The following is a 22,078-nucleotide window of genomic DNA, read 5'->3' on the forward strand; positions in this document are numbered from 1 at the left end:
AAAGAAAGAAAGAAAGAAAGAAAGAAAGAAAGAAAGAAAGAAAGAAAGAAAGAAAGAGAGAAAGAAAGAGAAAAAAATAATAAAAAATTAGAGTAAACTGCCCAAATTTTCATACTGAGCAAACAGCAAGGCCAGGATTTGAATCTAAAGCTTCTCTTTCACTGTATCATGTTAGCAAATGGCATATTTCTAACATGTTACTTACAATTTAATAGTGCATTTTAATTTAACAATACTTAGAAAATATGTTTTAAAGTATCTCAGTAAAGGTGCTCAAAGAACTTAAAACAGGTTGCTAGCTCCTGACTACTGTTACAACTCTTGCAATTATTTTCTTCCATGTTGACTTCAGAGGTCAATGCTAGTGCTCCTAGCCCCAGGAACAATCTAAATTACGACACTTTCGAAATCTTGCTACAAAACTCTCCACTGTCCAGGACCCATCGCCAGAGTTAGACCGCCTGGTGATTAAAGGGGACAAATGCACAAGGAAACAAATATTCAGTTAAAATCCAACCTTACTGAATAAAGAATATGTGGTACATACACATCATGGAATACTACACAGCCATAAAAAATGAGATCATGTCATTTGCAGCAACATGGATGCAACTAGAGGCCATCATCCTAAACAAATTTACACAGAAACAGAAAATCAAATACCGCATGTTCTCACTTTTAAGTGGGAGCTAAACATTAGGTACATGTGGGCATAAAGATAGGAATAAATGGCACTGGGGATACTAGGTCAGGGAAGACAGGGCAGGGGACAAGGGCTGAAAAACTACCTATCGGGTACTGTGCTCACTACCTGGTTGATGAGATCATTTGTACCCCAAACCTCAGCATCACACAATATAGCCACATAACAAGCCTGCACATGTGCTGTCCCTACTGAATCTAAAATAAAAGTTGAAATTACAAAAATAAATAATAAAATCCAACCCTGTCCTCTCGTAAAAAGGCAATGTGAACAGAAAACTTCATTTACATCCCATAAAGTATAGTTCCTTTAGATTTTTTGAATTGATGTATAACATACATAAAGTACACAAATCATATGCACATAGCTCAATCAACTATCACATGGTAAACACATTCTTACCATCCATGAAAAGTTGACAAGCACCCAGAAATCCCTGTAATGTCCATCCCAATCTAATATCCCTTCCCTTTTCCCCAAAAGTAACTATTACCTAACTTTTAAGTACTATAGTTTTAAAATTTTCTGAAATGTATATAAATGGGGTCATACAATATGTATGCTTTTTCATTTAATTTATTTTACTCAATATTATACATGTAATATTCATCCATATTAGCTGAATTTGTTCATTTTCTTTTCTGCATATTTCATTGTATGAATATGCCATATTTTATTTATTCATTCTACTCTTGATGGACATTTGCGTTTTTTCTGGCTTTTGGCTATTACTAATAACGCTGTGAAGAACCTTCTCATATATCTTTTGGTACCAATGTCCATGCAATTTTGTTGAGTAATTAGGAGTGAAACTTCTGAGTCATAAAATTTGCATATGTTCAGCTTTAGTAATCACTACCAACCAGTCTTCTAAAGTGGCTGTACCAATTTATATTCCTACAAGCAATATTCCTACCTCCTTATCAACACTTAGTATTGTCAGTCTCTTTAATTTTAGCTATTGTACATGTTTTTATGGTTATATCACTGTGGTCTTACTCTGTAATTTTTGTGATAGCTTTTCCTATTTACTGGCCATTTGGATATCCTCTTCTATGTTGGGTCTGTTCAAGTCTCTCTGTTTTTCAAATGGATGTTCTGTCTCTTCCTTATGGACTTGTAGAAATTCCTTATTTATTCTGAACACCAGTTCTTTGTTCAATTACATGTGTTTTGAGTGCCATCTTCCTCTCTGCAGCTTTTCACTTTCTTAATCATCTTCTATTGTTTCTTAACTTTATTACAGCCCAGTTTTTATCTTTTTTTCTTTGTCAGTCCTTTTTGTGGCCAGAAATCTCTCTTTACCATCAAAGTCATAAAGATTTTCTCCTGTTTCTAGAAGGTTTGCTATTTTGCCTACGACGTTTACATCTACTTCTAACTGATTTTTATATGCAGGGTGATTCGGCAATAAAGTTTCATTTTCCTCTCCATATGAATATTCAATTGACCCAGTATCATTTATTGAAGAAAGTCCTGTTCTCACTGCTCTGCAGCGCCACCTTTGTGACAAATCAGACATCCATATATGTGTCTGTTTCTGGAGTTCCTGGCTTGTTTCCACGATCCTTCTAACTCTGTAGCAAGACTGTACTATTTTAAAGACCGTAGTTTCAAAAGTTTTAGTATCTGGTAGAGGACATATATTCACTTTGTTCTTAAGACTATCCTGGTTCTTCTGAGCCTTTTACTTTCCCACATTTATTTCTGGAATTGGTTTTTCATTTAAAAAAAAAAAAAACTTTTCTGAGATTTTCATTGAAATTACATTGGATAAATATAACAATCTAGGCAGAATTGACATGTTTATGATATTGATTCTTCTAATCCATGAACATGAAAATTTCTTTGAATGTTTATAGTTTCTAGCTTAAATCTTACATTTTCTTACGTTTATTCCCTAGAATTTGATGTTCTTTGATGCTATTGTAAACAATTGTATCTCATTTTCTGCATGGTATCTGTATATAAAAATACACTTCCTTTTTACATTGGTCTAACAACCTTTTTAAACTCACTTATTGATTCTGATGGTTTACCTAGCTATCTTTTGAGTTTTCATGTCCATGATCATGTTGTGTATAAATAGTTTTATTTCTTCTTATCCAATCTTTATCATTTTTATTTCTTTTTCTTTCCATAGATCCTTGACTAGGATCTCTGACAAAATATTGAATACAGTTGTAATTCAAGCATCAAATCTATTTTCACTTAATATATTATTGATAGAGTTGTATTTGACTTTTTCAATCTGTTATTATTCTTGCCTATACAATTATTCCTTTTCCTCTCCTTTCTTGTGTTCTTGTAGACAATGTTTCACTATTTCAATTTTTCCCTTACTATTAACTCTATAGTTATAGACTTTTTGTAGTCTATTTTGGTAAGAGATTACAATGAGCAACCCTGAACTGTCAATGTCTAAAATGACTTGTTACTTTTATTCTCTTTATAAACAATGCAAAGTTCTTAGAAATTAACATCACTTACTCCCCTCCCAATTTATATGCCATTGTTGTTCATCCCACAAGACAGTATTCACTTAGATTGCCTACATATTTACCTTTCCACTGTTCTTCATTACTTCCTGTATCTGTGAGCTTCCATCGGGAATCATTTTCCTTCTGCCTGAAGAACTCCTTTTTAGTTTTTCCTTTAGTGAGAGTCTGCTGGTGACAAATTCCCTTAATTTTTATTTCCTGAAAATAGTTTTATTTCACCTTCCTTATTAAAAGATATACGTATTGAGTAGAGAATTCTAGGTGGCAGTTGTTTTCTTTCTTTTGGCTTCCATTGTTTCTGTTAAAATACTTCACTAGATATGGGCCCCATATTACTTGACTGCTTTTATAGATCTCCAAAGCCTTGAAATCCAAGGCTGCAAACATCCTCAACAAATTATTAAGAGCAAACCAAATCCAGCAACATATAAAAAGGATTATACACCATGAACAAGTGGGATTTATCCCAAAATGCAAGACTAGTTTAACATCTGAAAACCAATCAATCTAATTGCTATAGGTGGAACTGCATGCCCCCAAAAATTCACATGTTGAGGTTCTAACCCCTCATGTGACTGTATTTGGAGACAGGGCTTTTAGGAGGTAATTTCGGTTAAATGAAGTCATAAGGGCAGGGACCAAATTTAATAAGATTGGTGGCCTTATAAAATAGGAAGACAAATCACCCTCTTTCTCTGCTACAGGAGGATACAGTGAGAAGGCCTGTCAGGTATCTGTCCGTGGCCTGCTAGGAACTGGGCCGCACAGCAGGAGGTGAGCGCGGCAGGCAAGGAAGCGTTACCACCTGAGCTCCACCTCCTGTCAGGTCAGCGGTGGCACTAGATTCTCATAGGAGTAGAAGCTCTATTGTGAACTATGCATGCAAGGGATCTAGGTTGCACCCTCCTTGTGAGAATCTAATGCTTGATGATCTGCGACAGAACAGTTAAATCCCAAAACACCCCTCCACCCCATCTGTGGAAAAATTGTCTTCCACAAAACTAGTCTCTCGTGCCAAAAAGGTTGGGGATTGCTAATTTAAGTTACCTAGTCCATGGTATTTTATTACGGCAGCCTGAGCTGATGAATACCATAATATATCAATAGACTAAAGGAAAAAAACATACTTATCTAATAGATGAAGAAAAGCATTGGACAAAAGCTTATACCCTTTCATGATTAAACACTTAGCAAATTAGGAATAGAAGGCTAAAACCCACAACTAACATCAAACTTAATGATAAAAGACTAAAAGTTTTCTCCCAAGATCCAGAACAAAACAAGGATGTCCATTCTCACTACTTTAACACTGATCATACTAGAAGTTCTTGCAAGAGCAATTATGCAAGAAAAAGAAATAATGGCATCCAGATTGGGGAAAAAAGTAGTAGAACTATTTGGAGACAAGATAATCTAGTACACAGAAAATCCTAAGGAATCTACAAAAAATTATTAGCACTAATAAACAAGGTGAGCAAGGTTGTATGATACAAGATCAATATTTAAAAATCTATTGAAGCTCTCCATTCACTCGCAATGAGCAATCCAAAATGAATTTAAGAAAACAATTACAATAGCATCAAAAATAACAAAATGCTTGGGAATAAATTTAACATAAGAAGTGTAAAACTTGTACATTGAAAATTACAAAACACTGTTGAAAGATTTTAAAGAAGCGCTACATAAATGGAAATACCCCTATTCATGGATTAGAAGACTTAATACTAAGATGGATACTCCCCATGAATGTATCTACAGATTCAATACAATCCCTATCAGAATTCCAGCTGGTTTTCTGCAGAAACTGACAAGGTGATCTTTAAACTCATATGGAAATACAAAGAACCAAGAATAGCCAAAGCAATCTTGAAAAAGAGGAACAAAGTTGGAGGACTCAAATGTCCTGATTTCAAATTTTACTACATAGCTCCAATAATCAAGACTATGTGGCACTGGTAGCAGGAAAGATAAATAGATGAATAAAATGGAACTGAGGCCAGGGGCAGTGGCTCACGCCTGTAATCCCAGCACTTTGGGAAGCCGAGGCGGGTGGATCACGAGGTCAAGAGATCAAGACCATCCTGGCCAACATGGTGAAAATCCGTCTCTACTTAAATACAAAAATTAGCTGGGCATGGTGGTGCATGCCTGTAGTCCCAGCTACTTGGGAGGCTGAGGCAGGAGAACTGCTTGAACCCAGGAGGCAGAGGTTGCAGTGAGCCAAGGTCGAGCCACTGCACTCCAGCCTGGCAACAGAATGAGACTCTGTCTCAAAAAATAAAATAAAATAAAATAAAATAAAATGGAATTGAAAGCATAGAAGTAAACCTTATATTTATGGTCAACTGATTTTCAACAAGGATGTCAACTGAATGGGGAAAGGGTAGTCTTCAACAAATGGTTCTGGGACTATTGTATATCACAAACAAAAGAATAAACTTGGAAAAAGACGATGAACAGACAACTATATTTTAACGAAAACAACTGAAGAAGGGCAATGGAGTGCACCAAAGGAGAAACAGAAACTAGGGTGAGCACAGAACTCAGAATGGCAACACAGAGAACAAAAGGGAATGCCAGGGCCCCAGCACCCCATTTCCAACCGGGATCAGCTGGGAACCAGGAATAACTTCTTCCTAGAGCAAGGAGGCAAGCAAGAGAATCCCAACAACCAGCCCCCATTAATATCTCGGATACCTACAGACCCTACCCCTGTAGTCCTCACAGGTACTAAGACCAGCTGAGGGGGCTGTCTGGAGTCTACACCACTGGGTTCCCCTGAGAGAAGCAGCTAATACTGTGCCCTGGCCCATGTGGCTATACCACCTTGCAAGTGGAGCTATCGCTGAAACACGTTTTGCTCCAGAGACAAGTAGCCATGGCTCCCTTTCATCTCTGAGGCTAAGCCACTGCTGAATCATACTAGCCCAGTGGCCTGAAATCACCAGGCCAAGCTAACAGTGATTAAACCCTTCCTCACGGAACCAAGAAGAAGTGAAGCTACTTCACCCACCACTCCTCTCTCCCCATCAGGCTGGAGCTGAAGAGGTACCCTACCTCCCAGGAAAATTGTACCTTGGCAGCTCAAGGCAGTCATGCATCCCCAGTGCCCAGGCTGAAGTAGCATAATGAATTGCAGGAAACTGCCAAAGATACTCAGAGTAGTCACACAACCCCCAGTACCTAACCTGAAGTGGCACCTTGCATCCCAGGGAAATGGCCACCCAGACCAGTCATGACCCCCAGGCCTAAACTGAAGCAGCACATTGCCCTCTGGGGAACTAGTGTCCTGGCCAAGCTGAGCAGCTGTGCACCCCAAGGTTGAGTAATCCATGTCCCAGGGAAACAAAGCAGTAGCTAAGCTGAGACACGTCGTCCTACTAGCCAAACAGCTCTAGTACTCTGGCTTCCTTAGACCAGACTAGGCCCTTAGAGTCTGAGCTGCTGATGCCTGCCTTTACCTAGCAAATGGAGTCATTGCTATGCTGTTCCCTGCCCTACCTAAACAACAGCTGTGTATCTGCTGCTGCAGAGTCCCACCATCCCAGGGTCTACAGTCACTACTATACAAGCTTCATCCCCTGAGACCTGAGTTGCCATTGAGCTCTAATCACTCACGTTTCTGAACCGCAGCCATACCATGCTCCCTAGGATCAAACCTCCAAAGCAACTATTTTTCCCTGAAGTCAGGCCAGTGCTGTGCCCTGCCTTTCAGGGATAGAATCTCAGCTACAACCTGACTCCCTGGACCCCATCTACTAGTAAATGCCTGAAAGTTACAGGTCCTGGCTCTGTGGGCAACCTACATCTAACCCCACCTAAGAGCAATTCTGTACCCCAAGATCCAAGTGCAACAGTAGGTTCATAAGCCTATGAGCCTAGGACCCCGGTCCCACAGCTACTCCAAGCAACTGCACCTGGAACACAGTGCTACAAAAGCTGCTTACAGGCCATGTCAGACCTAACTCCAAGAGGGATCTACTCAGCTAAGTCTCCCCATTGTAATGAAAACAAGAACAGGTGGCTCCCCAGAAGCCCTTGACATCAAGGACATTCACAACCTATGCTGCTGCCATCGCCACAATCTTCTACAGTGTAGGCTGCTATAGAAGCCTACACCATTGCTGATGGTGAACACAGCTAAAGAAACTGAATGAAGACTCAATAACAACAGAGTTGCTATCTAGCAACAGAGTAACCACACTCTCCCAACCAGCACACTAAACCCCAACTGCAAGTGAAAGTTATTCAATATAAAAGCCACTCCAGAAAGTATGGAAGAAGTGACTGTTCCACCAGATCCACAGACATCAATGCAGGGACATAAGAAACATAAAAAAAAAAAAAGTAAAGAAATATACCACCACCAAAGGAACATAACTTTCTCATTAAAAACCCCAATAAACACCCCAGAACTGAAAGTATAAAACAACAAAACCCAATGAAAAGAAAAGCAACTAATTTCTGGAAAAAAAAAATCAGAATAATGATCTTAAGGAAATTCAATGAGAGACAAGAAAATACACAGACAACTCAACAAAATCAGAAAAACCATTCTCAATATGAACAAGAATTCAACACAGATAAAAATCATGAAAAGAACCAAACAGAAATCCTACAGCTAAAGAATTCAATGAACAAAATAAAAAATACAATAGAGAGATTCAACAGCAGATTTGATAAAGTAGAAGAAAGAAATATTTTTACATCAGTCATTTGAAATTACCCAGTCAGAGGGAAAAAGAAAGAAAGAATGAAAAAGAGGTGAAGAAAGCCTACAAGACTTAAGGGACACCACTGAGTGAACAAATATTTGTATTATAGGAATCCAGAAGGGGAAGACAAGAAGGCATAGAAAACCTATTTAATGAAATAATAGGCAAAAACTTCCCAAGTCTATGGACATCCAGATAGGGGAAGCTCAAAGAATCCCAAATATATTCAACCCAAAAAGGTCCTTCTTGAGGCACATTATAAACTGTCAAAGGTCAAAGACCAAAGATAGAACGCAAAAAACAACAAAAGGATCAAGTCACATATAAGGGAATCATCATTAGACTAACAGATTTCTCTGCAGAAATTTTACAGGCCACCAAAGAATGGGATGATATATTGAAAGTGCTAAAACTACTCCAACAGTCAAACAATACTATACCTAGCAAATCTATCCTTCAGACATGAGAGAAAAATCAAGTCTTTCCCAGAGAAACAAAAACTGAAGGAATTCATCACCACTAGACCAGTCTTACAAGAAATGTTCAAAGGAGTCCTACATCTGGTAAGCAAAAAAGACAATAGTCACTGTCATGAAAACATGCAAAAATATAAAAAAACACTGGTAGAACAGATGTGCAAAGGAGAAAGAGAAAAAAATCAAAACCTACTTACTATAGAAAACCACCAAACTGCAATGATAAGAGAGAAAAAAAAGAGCAAAGCACACACAAAACAACTGGAAAGCAATTAACAAAATAACAGAACCAATTCCTTGCCTATCAATAATCATCTTGAATTTAAATGAATTAAATCCCCCACTTAAAAGATACAGTTGGGCTGAATCATTTTTTAAAATCACGACCTAACAATACACTGCCTACAAGAAACTAACTTCACCTGTAAAGACACATATTTTTATGTGGGGGGCGGCAGGGGGAACGGCATGCAACTGTAGTCCCTGCTACTAAGAAGGCTAAGGCAGGGGGATCTCCTGAGCACAGAATTCAAGGCCAGCATGAACAACATGGTGAGACTCCATCTGTTTTTGTTTGTTTGTTTGTTTTTCAAGACGCATATAGACTGAAAGCCAAGGGATGGAAAAAGATAGTCCATACACCAGAAACCAAAAGTGTGCAGGAGTAGCTCTATTTATAATAGATAAAACAAACTTTAAGTCAAAATCTGTGAAAAGAGACAAAGGTCATCATATAATGATAAAGAGATCAACTCAGCAAGAAGATAAAACAACTATAAATATATATATATTCAACACCAGAGCACGTAGATAAATAAAGCAAATACTATTGGACTGGTTGAGGATTTGATTATCACTCTCTCAGAATTGGACAGACCTTCTAGACAGAAAATCAACAAAGAAATATTGGATTTAAACTGCATTTTAGATCAAATGGGCCTACCAGATATTTACAGATTTCATTCAACAGCTACAGAATACACATTTGTTTCATCAGCACATGTAACATTCTCCAGGATAGGCCACATATTAGGCCACAAAGAGGTCTCAACAAATTTAAAAGAAGTGAAATTATATCAAGTATCTTTTCTGACTATAATGGCATAAAACAAAAAATCAATAATAAGACGAAATTCTGAAAATGTACAGATATGAAACAAAGGCACCAGTACCATAAATTGGGGAAGGGACAGCTTCTTCAATAAATGAAGCCAAGAAAACTGGGTATCTATATGCAGAAAAGTGGAACTAGGCCCCTATCTTTCACCATACACAAAAATCAACTCAAAATGTATTAAAGACATATATGTAAGCCCCAAACTATGAAACTACCAGAAGAAAACACAGGGGAAATGCTTTGGGACAGTGGGCTAGGCAAAGATCCTGCGGAAAAGACCTCGAAAGCACAGGGGACAAAGCAAAAATAGACAAACTGGATAATATGAAACTCATAAGCTTCTGCACAGCAAAGGACAATTAACAGAGTGAACAGACAACCTAAAGAATGGGAGAGGCCGGGCGCGGTGGCTCACGCCTGTAATCCCAGTACTTTGGGAGGCTGAGGCAGGTGGATCACGAGGTCAAGAGATCGAGACCATCCTGGTCAACATGGTGAAACCCCATCTCTACTAAAAATACAAAAAATCAGCTGGGCATGGTGGCGCATGCCTGTAATCCCAGCTACTCAGGAGGCTGAGGCAGGAGAATTGCCTGAACCCAGGACGCAGAGGTTGCGGTGAGCCGAGATTGCGCCATTGCACTCCAGCCTGGGTAACAAGAGTGAAACTCCGTCTCAAAAAAAGAAAAAAAAAGAATGGGAGAAAATATTTGTAAACCATTCATCCAAACAATGATTAATATCTGGAATATGGGATACTCAAACAACTCAGTGACAACAAAAGGAAAAATCCAATTTAAAAATGGGCAAATGAGCTGAAAAGATCTCTCTCAAAAAGTCATATAAATGGCCAACAGGTATATTAAAAAACGCTCAACATCACTAATCATCAAGAAAGTGTAAATCAAACCACAGTGAGATATCATCTCACTTCAATTAGAATAGCTATTATCAAAAAGACAAAAAATGACATGCTGGCAAGGATACAGAGAAGGGAATTTTTACACATCATTGGTGGGAATACAAATCATTATAGTCATTATGGAAAAGAGAGTATAAAAGTTCTCAAATAACTAAAAATGTAACTACCATGTGATCCAGCAATGCCACTAACTAGGTATTTATCCAAAGGAAAGGAAATCAATAAAGAGATATCTGCACCCTCATGTTTATTATTACAGCACTGTTATAATAGCTAAGACATGGAATCAATCTAAGCGTCCATCAACAGACAAAGAAAAAAAGGGCCGGGTGTAGTGGCTCACGCCTGTAATCCCAACACCTTGGGAGGCCAAGGCAGTGGATCACCTGAGGTCAGGAGTTCAAGACCAGCCTGGTCAACATGGTGAAATCCCATCTCTACTAAAAATACAAAAATCAGCCAAGTGTGTTGGTGCACTCCTGTAATCCTAGCTACTCGGGAAGCTAAGGCAGGATAATCGCTTGAATGCAAGAGGCAAAGGTTGCAGTGAGCCAAGATCATGCCACTGCACTCCAGCCTGGGCAACAGGGCAAGATTCTATGTCACACACACAAAAAAGGAAGTGTAGTATATATACACAGTGGAATACTATTCAGCCATAAAAAAGAAAATCCTTTCATCAAAGTTGTCCTCATAAAAGTAGAGAATAGAATAATAATTACTAGAAGCTGGTAAGAAGTCAGGGGAGAGAAATTGGGAAAGGATAATTAATGAATGCAAAATTAAAGCCAGATAGGAGGAATATATTCTAGTGTCCTGGATAGCACTGTAGGATGACTATAGTTAACAATAATTGATTGTAAATTTCCAAACAGTTAGAAGAGAGGATTTTAAATGTTTCCAACCCAAAGAAATGATAAATGTTTGAGGTGATGAGTATGCAAATCACCAATTTGGTTATTATGTATTATATACATGTATTAAAATATCACACTGTACCCCATAAATGTTTAATCACAGTAAAAAAATAAATAAAAGTAAACAAATCAATATAAATACATACATATATAAATCCAATATGGGTAGCATAGGGAGAGCTCTGATGGGCATAAATTTTAACAGGATTTCTATGAAATACTTAATTTTACCGACTCAAAAAAATAAAAGTGTACCCCTATCTCAGACCCTATACAAAAATGAACTCAAAACAGATAAAAGGCCTAAATGTAGGAGTAACTATAAAACTCGTAGAAGAAAACATAGGCATCAATCTTTGACCCTGAGATTAGGCACCCCTTTTGACACCAAAAACCATAAGCAAAACATAGCAAAATTTAAAAATTTTGTGCATCAAAACATACCATCACGAAAGTAAAAAGAAGGCCAGGTGTGGTGGCTCACACCTGTAATTCCAAAACTTTCAGAGTCCAAAGCACAGGAGAATTGCTTGGGCCCAGGAGTTTGAGACCAACCCGGGAAACATCGTGAGAAATAAATAAAATATTAGCTGGGTATAGTGGTGCATCCCAGTAATCCCAGCTACTTGGAAGGCTGAGGCAGGAGAACTGCTTGAGCCCAGAAGGCCAAGGCTACAGTGTGCCATGATTGCACCACTGCCCTCCAGCCTGAGCAACAATGCAAGACCTTGTCTCAAAAAAAAAAAAAAAAGAGTAAGTACTAAGACAATCCACAAAACAGAGAAAGTATTTGTAAATCATATGTCTGATAAAGGTCAAGTATCCAAAATATATAAAGACTTCTATAGCTCAACAGTAAAAAGACAACACAATTGAAAATAGGAAAAGGATTTGAATAGGCATTCCTCTAAAGAAGACATACAAATGGCCAATGAACACATGAAAAGACATTATATGTCATTAACAAAATGCAAATCAAAACCAAAATGAGATACCATTTCACACCCACTAAAATGGCTACAACAATAACAAAAAAAAAGTAAAAAAAAAAAAAAAAAAAAAAAACAGACAACAACAAGTGCTGGCAAGAATGCGGAGAAACTGGAACTCAATACATTGCTGGTGGCAAGGTATAGCCACTTTAACAAACGGTGAGGCACCCTCTCAAAAAATTTAAACACAGTTACCACATGACCCAAAAATTCCACTCTACATGTAAACCTAAGAAAAGTGAAAGCATATGTCCATACAAAAAAACTTGTACACATCTGTTCATAGCAGCACTATTCATAAGTCAAAAAGTGAAAACAATCCAAATATGCATAAATTGCTCAATGAAGAAACAAAATGTGATATATCCATATAACAGAACATTGTCAGTCATAAAAAGGAATGAGGTAGTAATGCATGTTACAGCATGGATGAACAGTGACAATATTACACTAAATTAAAGCAGCCTGACACAAAAGGTCACACAATGTTTGATTCTATTTACACATAATATTCAGAATAAGCAAATCTATACAGATAGGAATAGATTAGTGGTTGCCAGGAGCTGGTGACAGAAGGGAGGAGTGAGTTACTGCTCAATGGGTGCAAAGTTTCCTTTTAGGGTGATGAAAATGTTCTGGAATTAGACAGCAGTTATACCACTTTGTGAACATACTAAAACATCACTGAATTACACACTTTAAAGGGTCAAATTTATGGTGGATGAGTTATATCACAATAACAGAATTTTTAAATCTCTATACCAACTGTGTTTCCCTCAGCAGCCAGAATGAACCTTTAAACACACAAAGTAGATGATTTCACCCCTATGGTCAGAATTTTGAAATGCTCTCCCACCTCACTTGAAATAAAATTCAAAGTCCTTACCTAAGCCTACAATGTCTTAAAGAATCGACTTCTCTGATTTGGGTAATGGATACACTAGAAGCCTAATACCGACCAGTCTGCAATATACTCATGTAACCAACAAGCCTATATACCCCCTGAATCTAAAATACAGAATTCTTTGCCTATTACTTATCACCTACCTTCCAATATCCATGCAGCCACCAGCCTCCTGGCTGTTCGTTAGTGTGCCAACCACTCAGCAACCTCAGGGTCTGTGTCTCCTCCTTCTACCTAGAAACTCTTTCCCCAGATAAATGCAAACCTGAAACGTGAACTCCAAATCTCCACTCAATGTCACTTCCTTAAAAAGGCCTTACCTGGCTACCCTACCCCTTCCCTATTTTGTTTTCCTCATAACATTGATCATAATCTCATATATTATGTACTAAATTTACATATTATTTATCTTCTCTCTTACTACACTAGAATATAAGCTTCAAGAGAAAAGAGGCTTGTTTTGTTCATGGTCATATCCCTAGAACTTTACACAGTATCTGCCAGCTAACAGATTCCCAATATGATCTGTTCAATGAATAAACAAATTTAATAAAATGTCAGAGAAAGTCACAACTAGGTCCTCTGAGATATTATCATATTAATAGAAACCTCTCACCTGTTCCAGGTTATTATATGGCACACGGCAATAACTGCAATATCCTTGTCTTTTCTGCATCTTGAATAAATAACTGAAGTCAGATGGCTACTGTCTTCTAATACTCAAACTGAAAAAAAGAAAAATGTTCAAAATCATGATAATTCCTTACTCTTATGAGGAAAATGGCTATGATAATTAACAGAAAACAGAAATTCACTCTTGGGTCCTATCCGCTCCTACGTCTAATAATTAGGAAAATACACAAGGCTGCCATGAGACGTTGAATAAATAAGTGAGCCTGAAGCAGAAACAAGAACTACACATCTTATGAAAGAACAGTTCGTTGCCAATATTTGAAGACTAGATGACTAAATATTTAGTTTTTTAGATTAGTTTTTCTAATCACTTATTAGAGATATTAGATATTGATTCAGTAACAAAGACTACAATAATCAATTTGCGAAGATCAATTACTTCTAAGATATTGTTATGGTATATTTACTATACTCTAATGCAGCTCATTAATTTCCCCATCATGTTTCCACATAAAATCCCAGATTATCTAACGACGTCTCATTCTCTGTCACCATGAGAGTAAAGACACCACATGGCATTTTCTGCTCAGCTCACAAAGAAGCAGATTTTTTAATAATTTATGCAACACAGTTGCTAAAAATCGGAACAACTAATTTAGCCTCTGAAACACATTTTTCTTCTGCCAATTATATATGCTAGATAAATATGAAGGATTTTTTTCCTACCAGTGTTTGAGATTTCTCTACAAATAAATAGTTTTCCAGTTTCCACTCACCTAAAAGTATAATCCTTCAACATTATAGACTGCATGGTTCCCAAACCAGGCTGAACACCCAAAATTTTAGTAGAGCTGAGGTGAGCCTAGAATTCAGAATTTTCAAAATTCCCCCGGTAATTTTCATGCTCAGCCATGTATTAACTGACACAATGTACATATAATTTATGAAGATTTTAAGTAAAAAATTTAATGCAGTTTATTTGCTGCTTTGTTAAGCTGAAAATAGAATTGCAAATAATTTTGCATTTCAAATAGTTTAAGCATTCTCAGCTGCTGGAAGATATATAGCAATCATTCTATATTGTGTTATGAGTATTTCTCCAATGGGAAAAATTTAATCATTAAAATCAATAACTGAAACATAAAATCACAGCCTTAAAACCAGTAAGATGACGGAAAAAAAGGCTTCATTAAGTCAAAATGCTAGCATAACATTTACTTACCTATTACTTTTTATTATGAGAAATACTGATTTTCCGACTTCTCACATTTATGGAGAAAATTAATCAATTAAGCCAGCCTCTGACACAAAAAATATATAAGACATTACTTACTTAAAATTTAGTATTTTTTCCACTAATTTACTTCACTTATTAACCTACAGCAATAAAACAAAACAAAGTTTTTTAAGTTGTACTTACACATAAGGCAAACTTCAAGCTAAGAGAACCTAGAGCTTAAATCTAAACTTTGAAAAATCCTAAAATAACAAACTTTGGGGGAATTTACTGAAAATACGATTAAAACATTCATTGACTAAAGGACAAAAGTAAAGCATCAGTCCAATATCACATACACACAAAATTTAAATACTTAAATATTTTTAAATCTTTAATCCTATGGCCCTTAACTCCTGTGGCATTATTGCCTGTCATTCCCGTCATCTGTCATCTCTAGTGCTACAGTGAGTTGCAATGAACCAGAAGCATGTGTTGGCATTTTTAAAAATTAACATGCCAGGACCTCATTGGAAACTTACCAAATCAAAATCCCAGGGGTTGGGGGAACCCAGGACATACATTATGAAGCAAATTTAAAATGCTCAAGGGGGCAAGGCACGGTGGCTCATGCCTGTAATCCCAGCACTTTGGGAGGCTGAGGCAAGCGGATCACCTGAGGTCAGGAGTTTGAGACCAGCCTGGCCAACACGGTGAAATCCTGTCTCTACTAAAAATACAAAAATTAGCTGGGTGTGATAGCAGATGCCTATAGTCCCAGCTACTTGGGAGGCTGAGGCAAGAGAATCATTTGAACCCAGGAGGTGGAGGCCACAGTGTGCCGAGATCAAGCCACTGTACTCTAGCCTGGGAAAAGAGTGAGGCATTGTCTCAAAAAATGGTAATAATAATAAAATAAAATAGAATAAAATAAAATGCTCAAGGTGATTCTGCTATAAGTCAACTCAATAACATAAGTCATCATTTTTTATGAAGTAATAAACTTACCTATTAAAGAGATCACTTTTTCAGGGTCTGGGATTATATTACCTTGGATGCCTAAATAGGTCTTTTTATACAAACTCTGAATTCTACTAGAACCTGATATTTTTACAAAGTAACAAATTATTTACCTGAAGCAGAAAAGATCAAGTATTTCATCAGCTGTATTAATTCTGGCAAATATCTGTAAATTAAAATAAAATCATTTTTTAAAAGAGTTAGGTCCCATAAGTGTCTACCACAGACCAAATAAGTATACCTGGATATATTTTGAAAACGGACATGTTTCCAATAACATAAGAAAAAATATTAACTTTTGAACACAAAGTACTTTACATACTATGACTCACTGAACCTCAGACATGACCTCCTAAAGTTCTGGTGCAGTGACTGTGATGGCCCATCTAATCCACCATCAAACACTGCAGGTCTCTGGGTTCCTGGAACAGTAGCTGTAAAAGAATATAAGACGCAATTGTGCTTCTGGTAAGGTTAAGAACAAAAATGCTGTCAAACGCAAACAAAATTAGCTGCATGAGAAACTTCCTGAGGCTCAGGTATCACGTTAGTTTTAATGAAAAATACTGTCAAGTCTTTTATCAACTATCTATATCAATACACTATTAAGCAGAAGCATGTTTTTTATTCCTCCGTATTGTTGCGGGCAAAGCGCTGCTCCTTATCCAGGATCACTGGTTAAGAAAAATTTCCAACACTTGGATTCTAAAGAGCCAGTGATACCACGGTATAATCAAATAATAACTAGAAAGCACCCACCCTGTGCAGAGTTCCATGCTAGAAACTTTAAGGAATAGAGACAAAGACGAGACAAGTTTTCTTGCCCTCAAAAAATTTAAAATGAAATTGGGAAATTAGAGATCAAGAATGAGGTGATGCCTAAGAAATGCCTCAGCAAAAATGAGAATTGCTAATGAGTTCAACTGCAAAACTCAGTTTTAGCTAGAGTGGCCAGGGATGCCACTGTGGGTATGGTTTTTTAACCAGATACTGAAAAATGGGTAGGATTTACTCACTCAAAGGCTGGGAAATGATAGTCCAATTAACAAACTAGCCAAGATACAAATGCAAGAAAATTAACAAATCAGCAAATCTAAGGTTGCATTTGAGAATTTTTTTTCAGTATTTTATTTTTTATTAATAAATACTTTTACATATTCATGGGGCAATAAACCACGGAAAGTGGACTGGATTTTGACCTGTTAGTTTTCAAAAGCAAACTGAAGAATTTAGACTGTGCCTTTAGGTACTGTGGAAGTTTTTTTGTAAAGAGGTATACTCTAGAGCGGTTTAAGAAAATTCTGGAACAATGATTCTCTTCTACTCAAAGGAGCTTCTCAAAGGGTAAGGAACGTAACTATTAACTACTCTGCACCATTTCCGAAAATACTGGAGAATTAGTTAATGCCTAAAATCTCCAAGCTAAGAGTCAGTATCCCTTAAAGCACAGTCATATATGTTTACAAAATAAGAAAACACACATTTTTCTTTAAAAAATTATTTTATTAGTTTTTACTACAAAAGTCAAACATTTATAATAGTACAATCATAAAGAGCATAAAAATCAGCCATAATACTACCACCCACCATTAACCTGTGTTATATTCTTCTTTATCCTAAACATATTTTTACAAAAATGGGATGGTATAGTACACTCTAGTCTATAGCCACCATCTCTCACTGAACCACATATAATGAGCACCTTTATATGCCATTATAAAATGTTATTATAAAATAGAAGAAAATAAACTAAAATAGAATGTTTAATGATTGCATAGTATTTCATCGTGTCAGTGTAAGATAAAAGCCCTGACAAGAACCGGTAGTTCGTGAGTTAACTTCTGAAAGTCAACCAGTGAGATAATTTAAATACACACATAATCTTAATATTTAACTTAAAACATATAAATGTATATATGTTTAAGGTCAAGTTGGGCTTTTTTGTTTCATTGGTATTTTTAGTATGGGTGTTGTTGCTTTTATTGGGGGACAGGTTAGCTAACGTCTCAAGACATGTCTTTCCATAAACTGCATTGTAATTCACCCCTGAGTTTCCATTTGTGTTCCTCTAAAGCAGAACAAAAATCTGAAGGCAGTTTCAAATCTAAGAGCAGAATTATGATCAATGTTAAACATTTTCCCCAATCTTTCACAGTTGTCATACCCACTTAAGTACATTTGCAAACATAGCCTTTTTATGAATCCGAAGCATATTTATTTCTCCCAAAAATAATAATACTATTTTTAAAATGACTATGTTCACCTTCTTATTCCATTCGTTTAGGTGACATTTAAAATTGCATAAACCTATCCCGGGGAGTGAACAGAGATTTCTGAGCTACCCAGATGAGTTCCACAGAAATGAGGAATGTAACTGAAATGTCATAGCAGAAATGTCTCAAAAGAAAAATAAAACAGCATTTTGTTGTTGTTGTTGTTTTTTAAGAAATATTTCTTGCACACCTGAGATCTGCACCAGCCGCAGAGGTAAACATCGGTAAAAAAATATTTCTGAAATGACTCTGGGGTTGTCGTGTATTTCTCAAACTGAGTGTGGCACTGTAGTAACAACTAACAAAACCCACAATCCTCATAAAACAGATTTTTCAAGTGCCTGACAAAAGACACATCAACTTAATTTTTTAAAAAATAAGGAAAGACAATAGAAAGGCATTTGGTTTTCTGAATAAGGCAGTCTAAATTTCTGTCCAGCAGCAGGGAAACAACTGAGAAGCAATGACAAAACAATGGCCGAATGACAAAAAAGACCACACCAATTCAGTGTCAGTTCCTCCACACAACACTACTGATTTTCAATTTTCCACTTTTTTCAATTATCCACGCTATGCTGGCTTTCCTCTGGTGACAAGCATTATCCTAGACATCTCTATTCAGTCTTAGTAAAATAATAACAGCTAATACTTAGTACTTAATCTGAGCCAGGCGCTCTGTCAACAGCTTCCTGTGCATTATCTCATCTAAATAACAAACAGCTTTATAAGGTAGCTGCCATGATTAATTCTCATTTAGCAAATCAGGGAACTAAGGTTAAGAGAAAAGAGACCTCTGAGCAGGTCTCACACCAATAACCAGCATTAACTGAGTTGTGACCATTGGTCAATTTGAGCAATTTATGCTATAATCTCTTAACGACTTAGACACCACTTCTCTGTATTTTTAGGAATACTGTTTGTTTTAATGCTACGCGAAAACAAATAATTAGGACTCTTATTTGCTGCAATCAACAACATCACTATTCCAAATTTTAAAAACTAATGTTTAACTGCATCATTGCTCATCTGAGTGCTAGCAATACCTTGGGTTAGTGACTTCCAAGATTATTTAACACGACACACAGCAACCAATACATTTTGAATTACAACCGAGCACACGCACACAGGTACACACGCACAGTTAAAACATTTTTCACAAAACAAAACTCTCATTACATGTAATGCATTCTGATATTTTCTATGTGATCTTATTTAATTTTTTTAATCTTTAATGCTAGTCACGACCCACTAAATTAATTTCACAATTCACGAACGGGCTGAAAAAATGCAGTTTGAAGAAACACTGCCTGCAATTATTATGACATATTTTCTAAACAATATTTTCTAGAAACCAGTTGTTACTGGTTTCTGAATTCAGCTTATCTCTATCCAAATCACTGGCCACTGCAGTAATACTTGATCAACTCTCTAACGAGTTGCTTTCTGGCCTTCTACGCTTTGGGTTCAAACGATATAGAAAAGATCTTCCATGCATTAAATGAAAAAAGCAGACAAATAAACGCCCCGTATGTGACACACGTATATATGTTTGTGTATTAATTAAAGAGAAGGGAAAGATACCCGCCAAACTGTGAGCGGATTCTCTCCAGGATGAAATCGCCACAGGCTGTCTCCGCCGTCCCTCCCCCTCCCTACACAGAGCAAATTGCTGTAAAAAAGAAAAACAAAAACTAGCTATTTCCTTTACGTTGGCGGGTGGGGGGTTGCGTTTTGGTCCCCTGAGAACCAGTATCTTGCTATGCATCTCTTCCACGAGCTACCCAGAATCAAAGCGTGGGATCATCCCAGGAGCTGGAAACGGCCTTCTTAGGAGCAAGTAAAAACGATGGCGTAACAAGACCAGATTTACACAACTGTTGCACGGCAGTAGTAAAACGATCATTAACACAAAAATCACACGTTTCCAAATAAACTAGCATCGCCAGGGGCTGGGAAAGGCCTAAGTCTGGGGCCAGCTGGACCCAACGCAGGGCACTGGGGGAAGGGGGTGTGTGGACAGGTGGCTCGGGATCTCGGCCCCACAGGTGCCCAGGCAAGACTCCGCGGGTTCCCAGCCCCCAATCCGACCCCGCAGGCTTCCCCCTCCCCAGGCCCGGGCCCGAGGCCTCGTCCGCCGACCCCTCGGACCCACCGCCCCGACCGAAGCGCAATGCAGCCCGCGCCCCACCTCCTCCCCTCGACCCGCCACCTCGATCCCGGCCCGGAGCCGCCGAACCCTCTCACGCAGCAGGGGCAGAAACGGACGCGGGATGAGGGGAAGCCGAGGACCTGCGAAGCGGCCGCGGGAGCCCGGCGAGCCGTCCTGGTGTCCCCCGGGAGAAAGAAGGCGCCCCGGGCGCCCGGCGAGCAGGCCCCGCCCGCGGGCGTCGCCCGGGCCGCGCCCCGCCTCCGCCGCGGCACTCACCTCCGCGGAGGCCGCCCGGATTCCTTCCGGGCCGCGGTGGAGACCGAGGACCGCGCCGGGCGCTCTCCGTGCCGATTCCGGTTCCGTGGCGGCGCCCGAACCCCAGGCCGTCCGAGCGCCGCGGCCCCGCTGCCCGCGGAGCCAAAAATAGGCGCCTGCGGCCGGGAGGGAGAAGCAGGGCGGGAGCGCGTCTCGCAGGACGCTCGCCCCGACTCGCGACTGGACTCACGCAGGCATCCAAGGCAACGTGGCGTTGCAACCCTGATGGAGGTTTGACGTCAGGGAAGGTGCGAAAACCGGACCCCTTCTGACGCAGGAGCGGCGGGTCCGCCCCCTGCCCGCCCACCCCCTCACTCTCCCACCCCCTCACTCTCCCACCCCGGCGGAGGAGCCCCTTCCTCCCCTCCAGGAGCTCTTAAAGCGGACACTTCCTCCCTGGTCAGGGCCCCACTCCGAAGCTCGGGAAATCCATCACGATCCAAAGAAAAGGATTAGACTCATAGCACAGTTAAGAGACCAAGGTTTTAGCGTTTGAGGGTCCAAATAAAAACTGCTTGCCAATTCAAAGCAACATACGAATGTAGGAAAAAAACGGGGCTAAGAGAGCTAGTCGTTTGTGCTGTTTCCACGCTTATTTCAGAATGAGGTGCATCTCACAAAAGCTGCTGTTCAATGAGCGTTGCTCTGTGCTAGGCACTGTTTAAGGTTTATATACATTCTTGCATTTCATTTCAGAGTAACTCTGAATAATCCTGAATTAGCCCCCCTTTGACTACTGAAAAAACTAAGGCTTAAGGAAGTTAGATATTCAAAGATCTACCCTGCACATTAAAGGGTTACAAATAGTAACAAACAACATTGACTCATGAAATTATATTCACTGCGCTATCCACTACGAATATAGTCGTGAGGAAAAACAGTTTAAGTGTAACGGAGGTTACTAACCTAAATGAATCACACTGCTGAATATGAAATTATAATCTGCAATAAGAGCTTCTGAAATACCTAAACCAATTTTACTATCTAAAATGGAGAGGAGCCCTGCTGCAAAGCTTCTATCTAATGTAAAAATAATCTTAAAATGAGCTACTTTGCTCTTTAGCTGTAGCTGTAATTGTCATTGCCTTTTTTAATAAGCTTGTGATTTTGTCCCTTTAAAAAAAAACTTGCCCGTTGCTTTTACACCCATTGTTTCCATTCTTTCCGTATTTCTCAGCTCTTTCTTCCCCTGCTACATCTTTCTCTCACTTTAAACTCGGGCTCT

General features: G+C 38.5%; 1 protein-coding gene across 13 annotated transcripts in view; it reads right to left on the reverse strand.

Annotated features, from left to right (window-relative positions):
* Positions 1-21,083, reverse strand: part of ZDBF2 (zinc finger DBF-type containing 2) — a 42,630-nt gene extending 21,547 nt beyond the window's left edge. For 2 of the 13 annotated variants that reach the window (XM_032278503.1, XM_032278504.1), the window contains exons 1-2: positions 16,230-20,760; positions 13,864-15,181 (exon numbers count right to left, since the gene is read on the reverse strand). In XM_032278503.1, coding sequence (XP_032134394.1) covers positions 13,864-13,923 — 60 coding nt within the window. In that variant the 5' untranslated portion in view covers positions 13,924-15,181; positions 16,230-20,760. Of the gene's footprint in view, positions 1-3,266; positions 3,373-13,863; positions 15,182-15,213; positions 15,258-16,229; positions 20,769-20,814 lie in introns of those variants that run through there. The other 11 variants (XM_032278496.1, XM_032278497.1, XM_032278499.1 and 8 more) reach the window with 11 other exon arrangements.
* Between the last annotated feature and the right edge of the window lie 995 nt (positions 21,084-22,078).

This window comes from Sapajus apella, unplaced genomic scaffold (genome assembly GCF_009761245.1).
Source record: "Sapajus apella isolate SASKATOON/1434 unplaced genomic scaffold, GSC_monkey_1.0 scaffold10, whole genome shotgun sequence".
Lineage (NCBI taxonomy): Eukaryota > Metazoa > Chordata > Mammalia > Primates > Cebidae > Sapajus > Sapajus apella.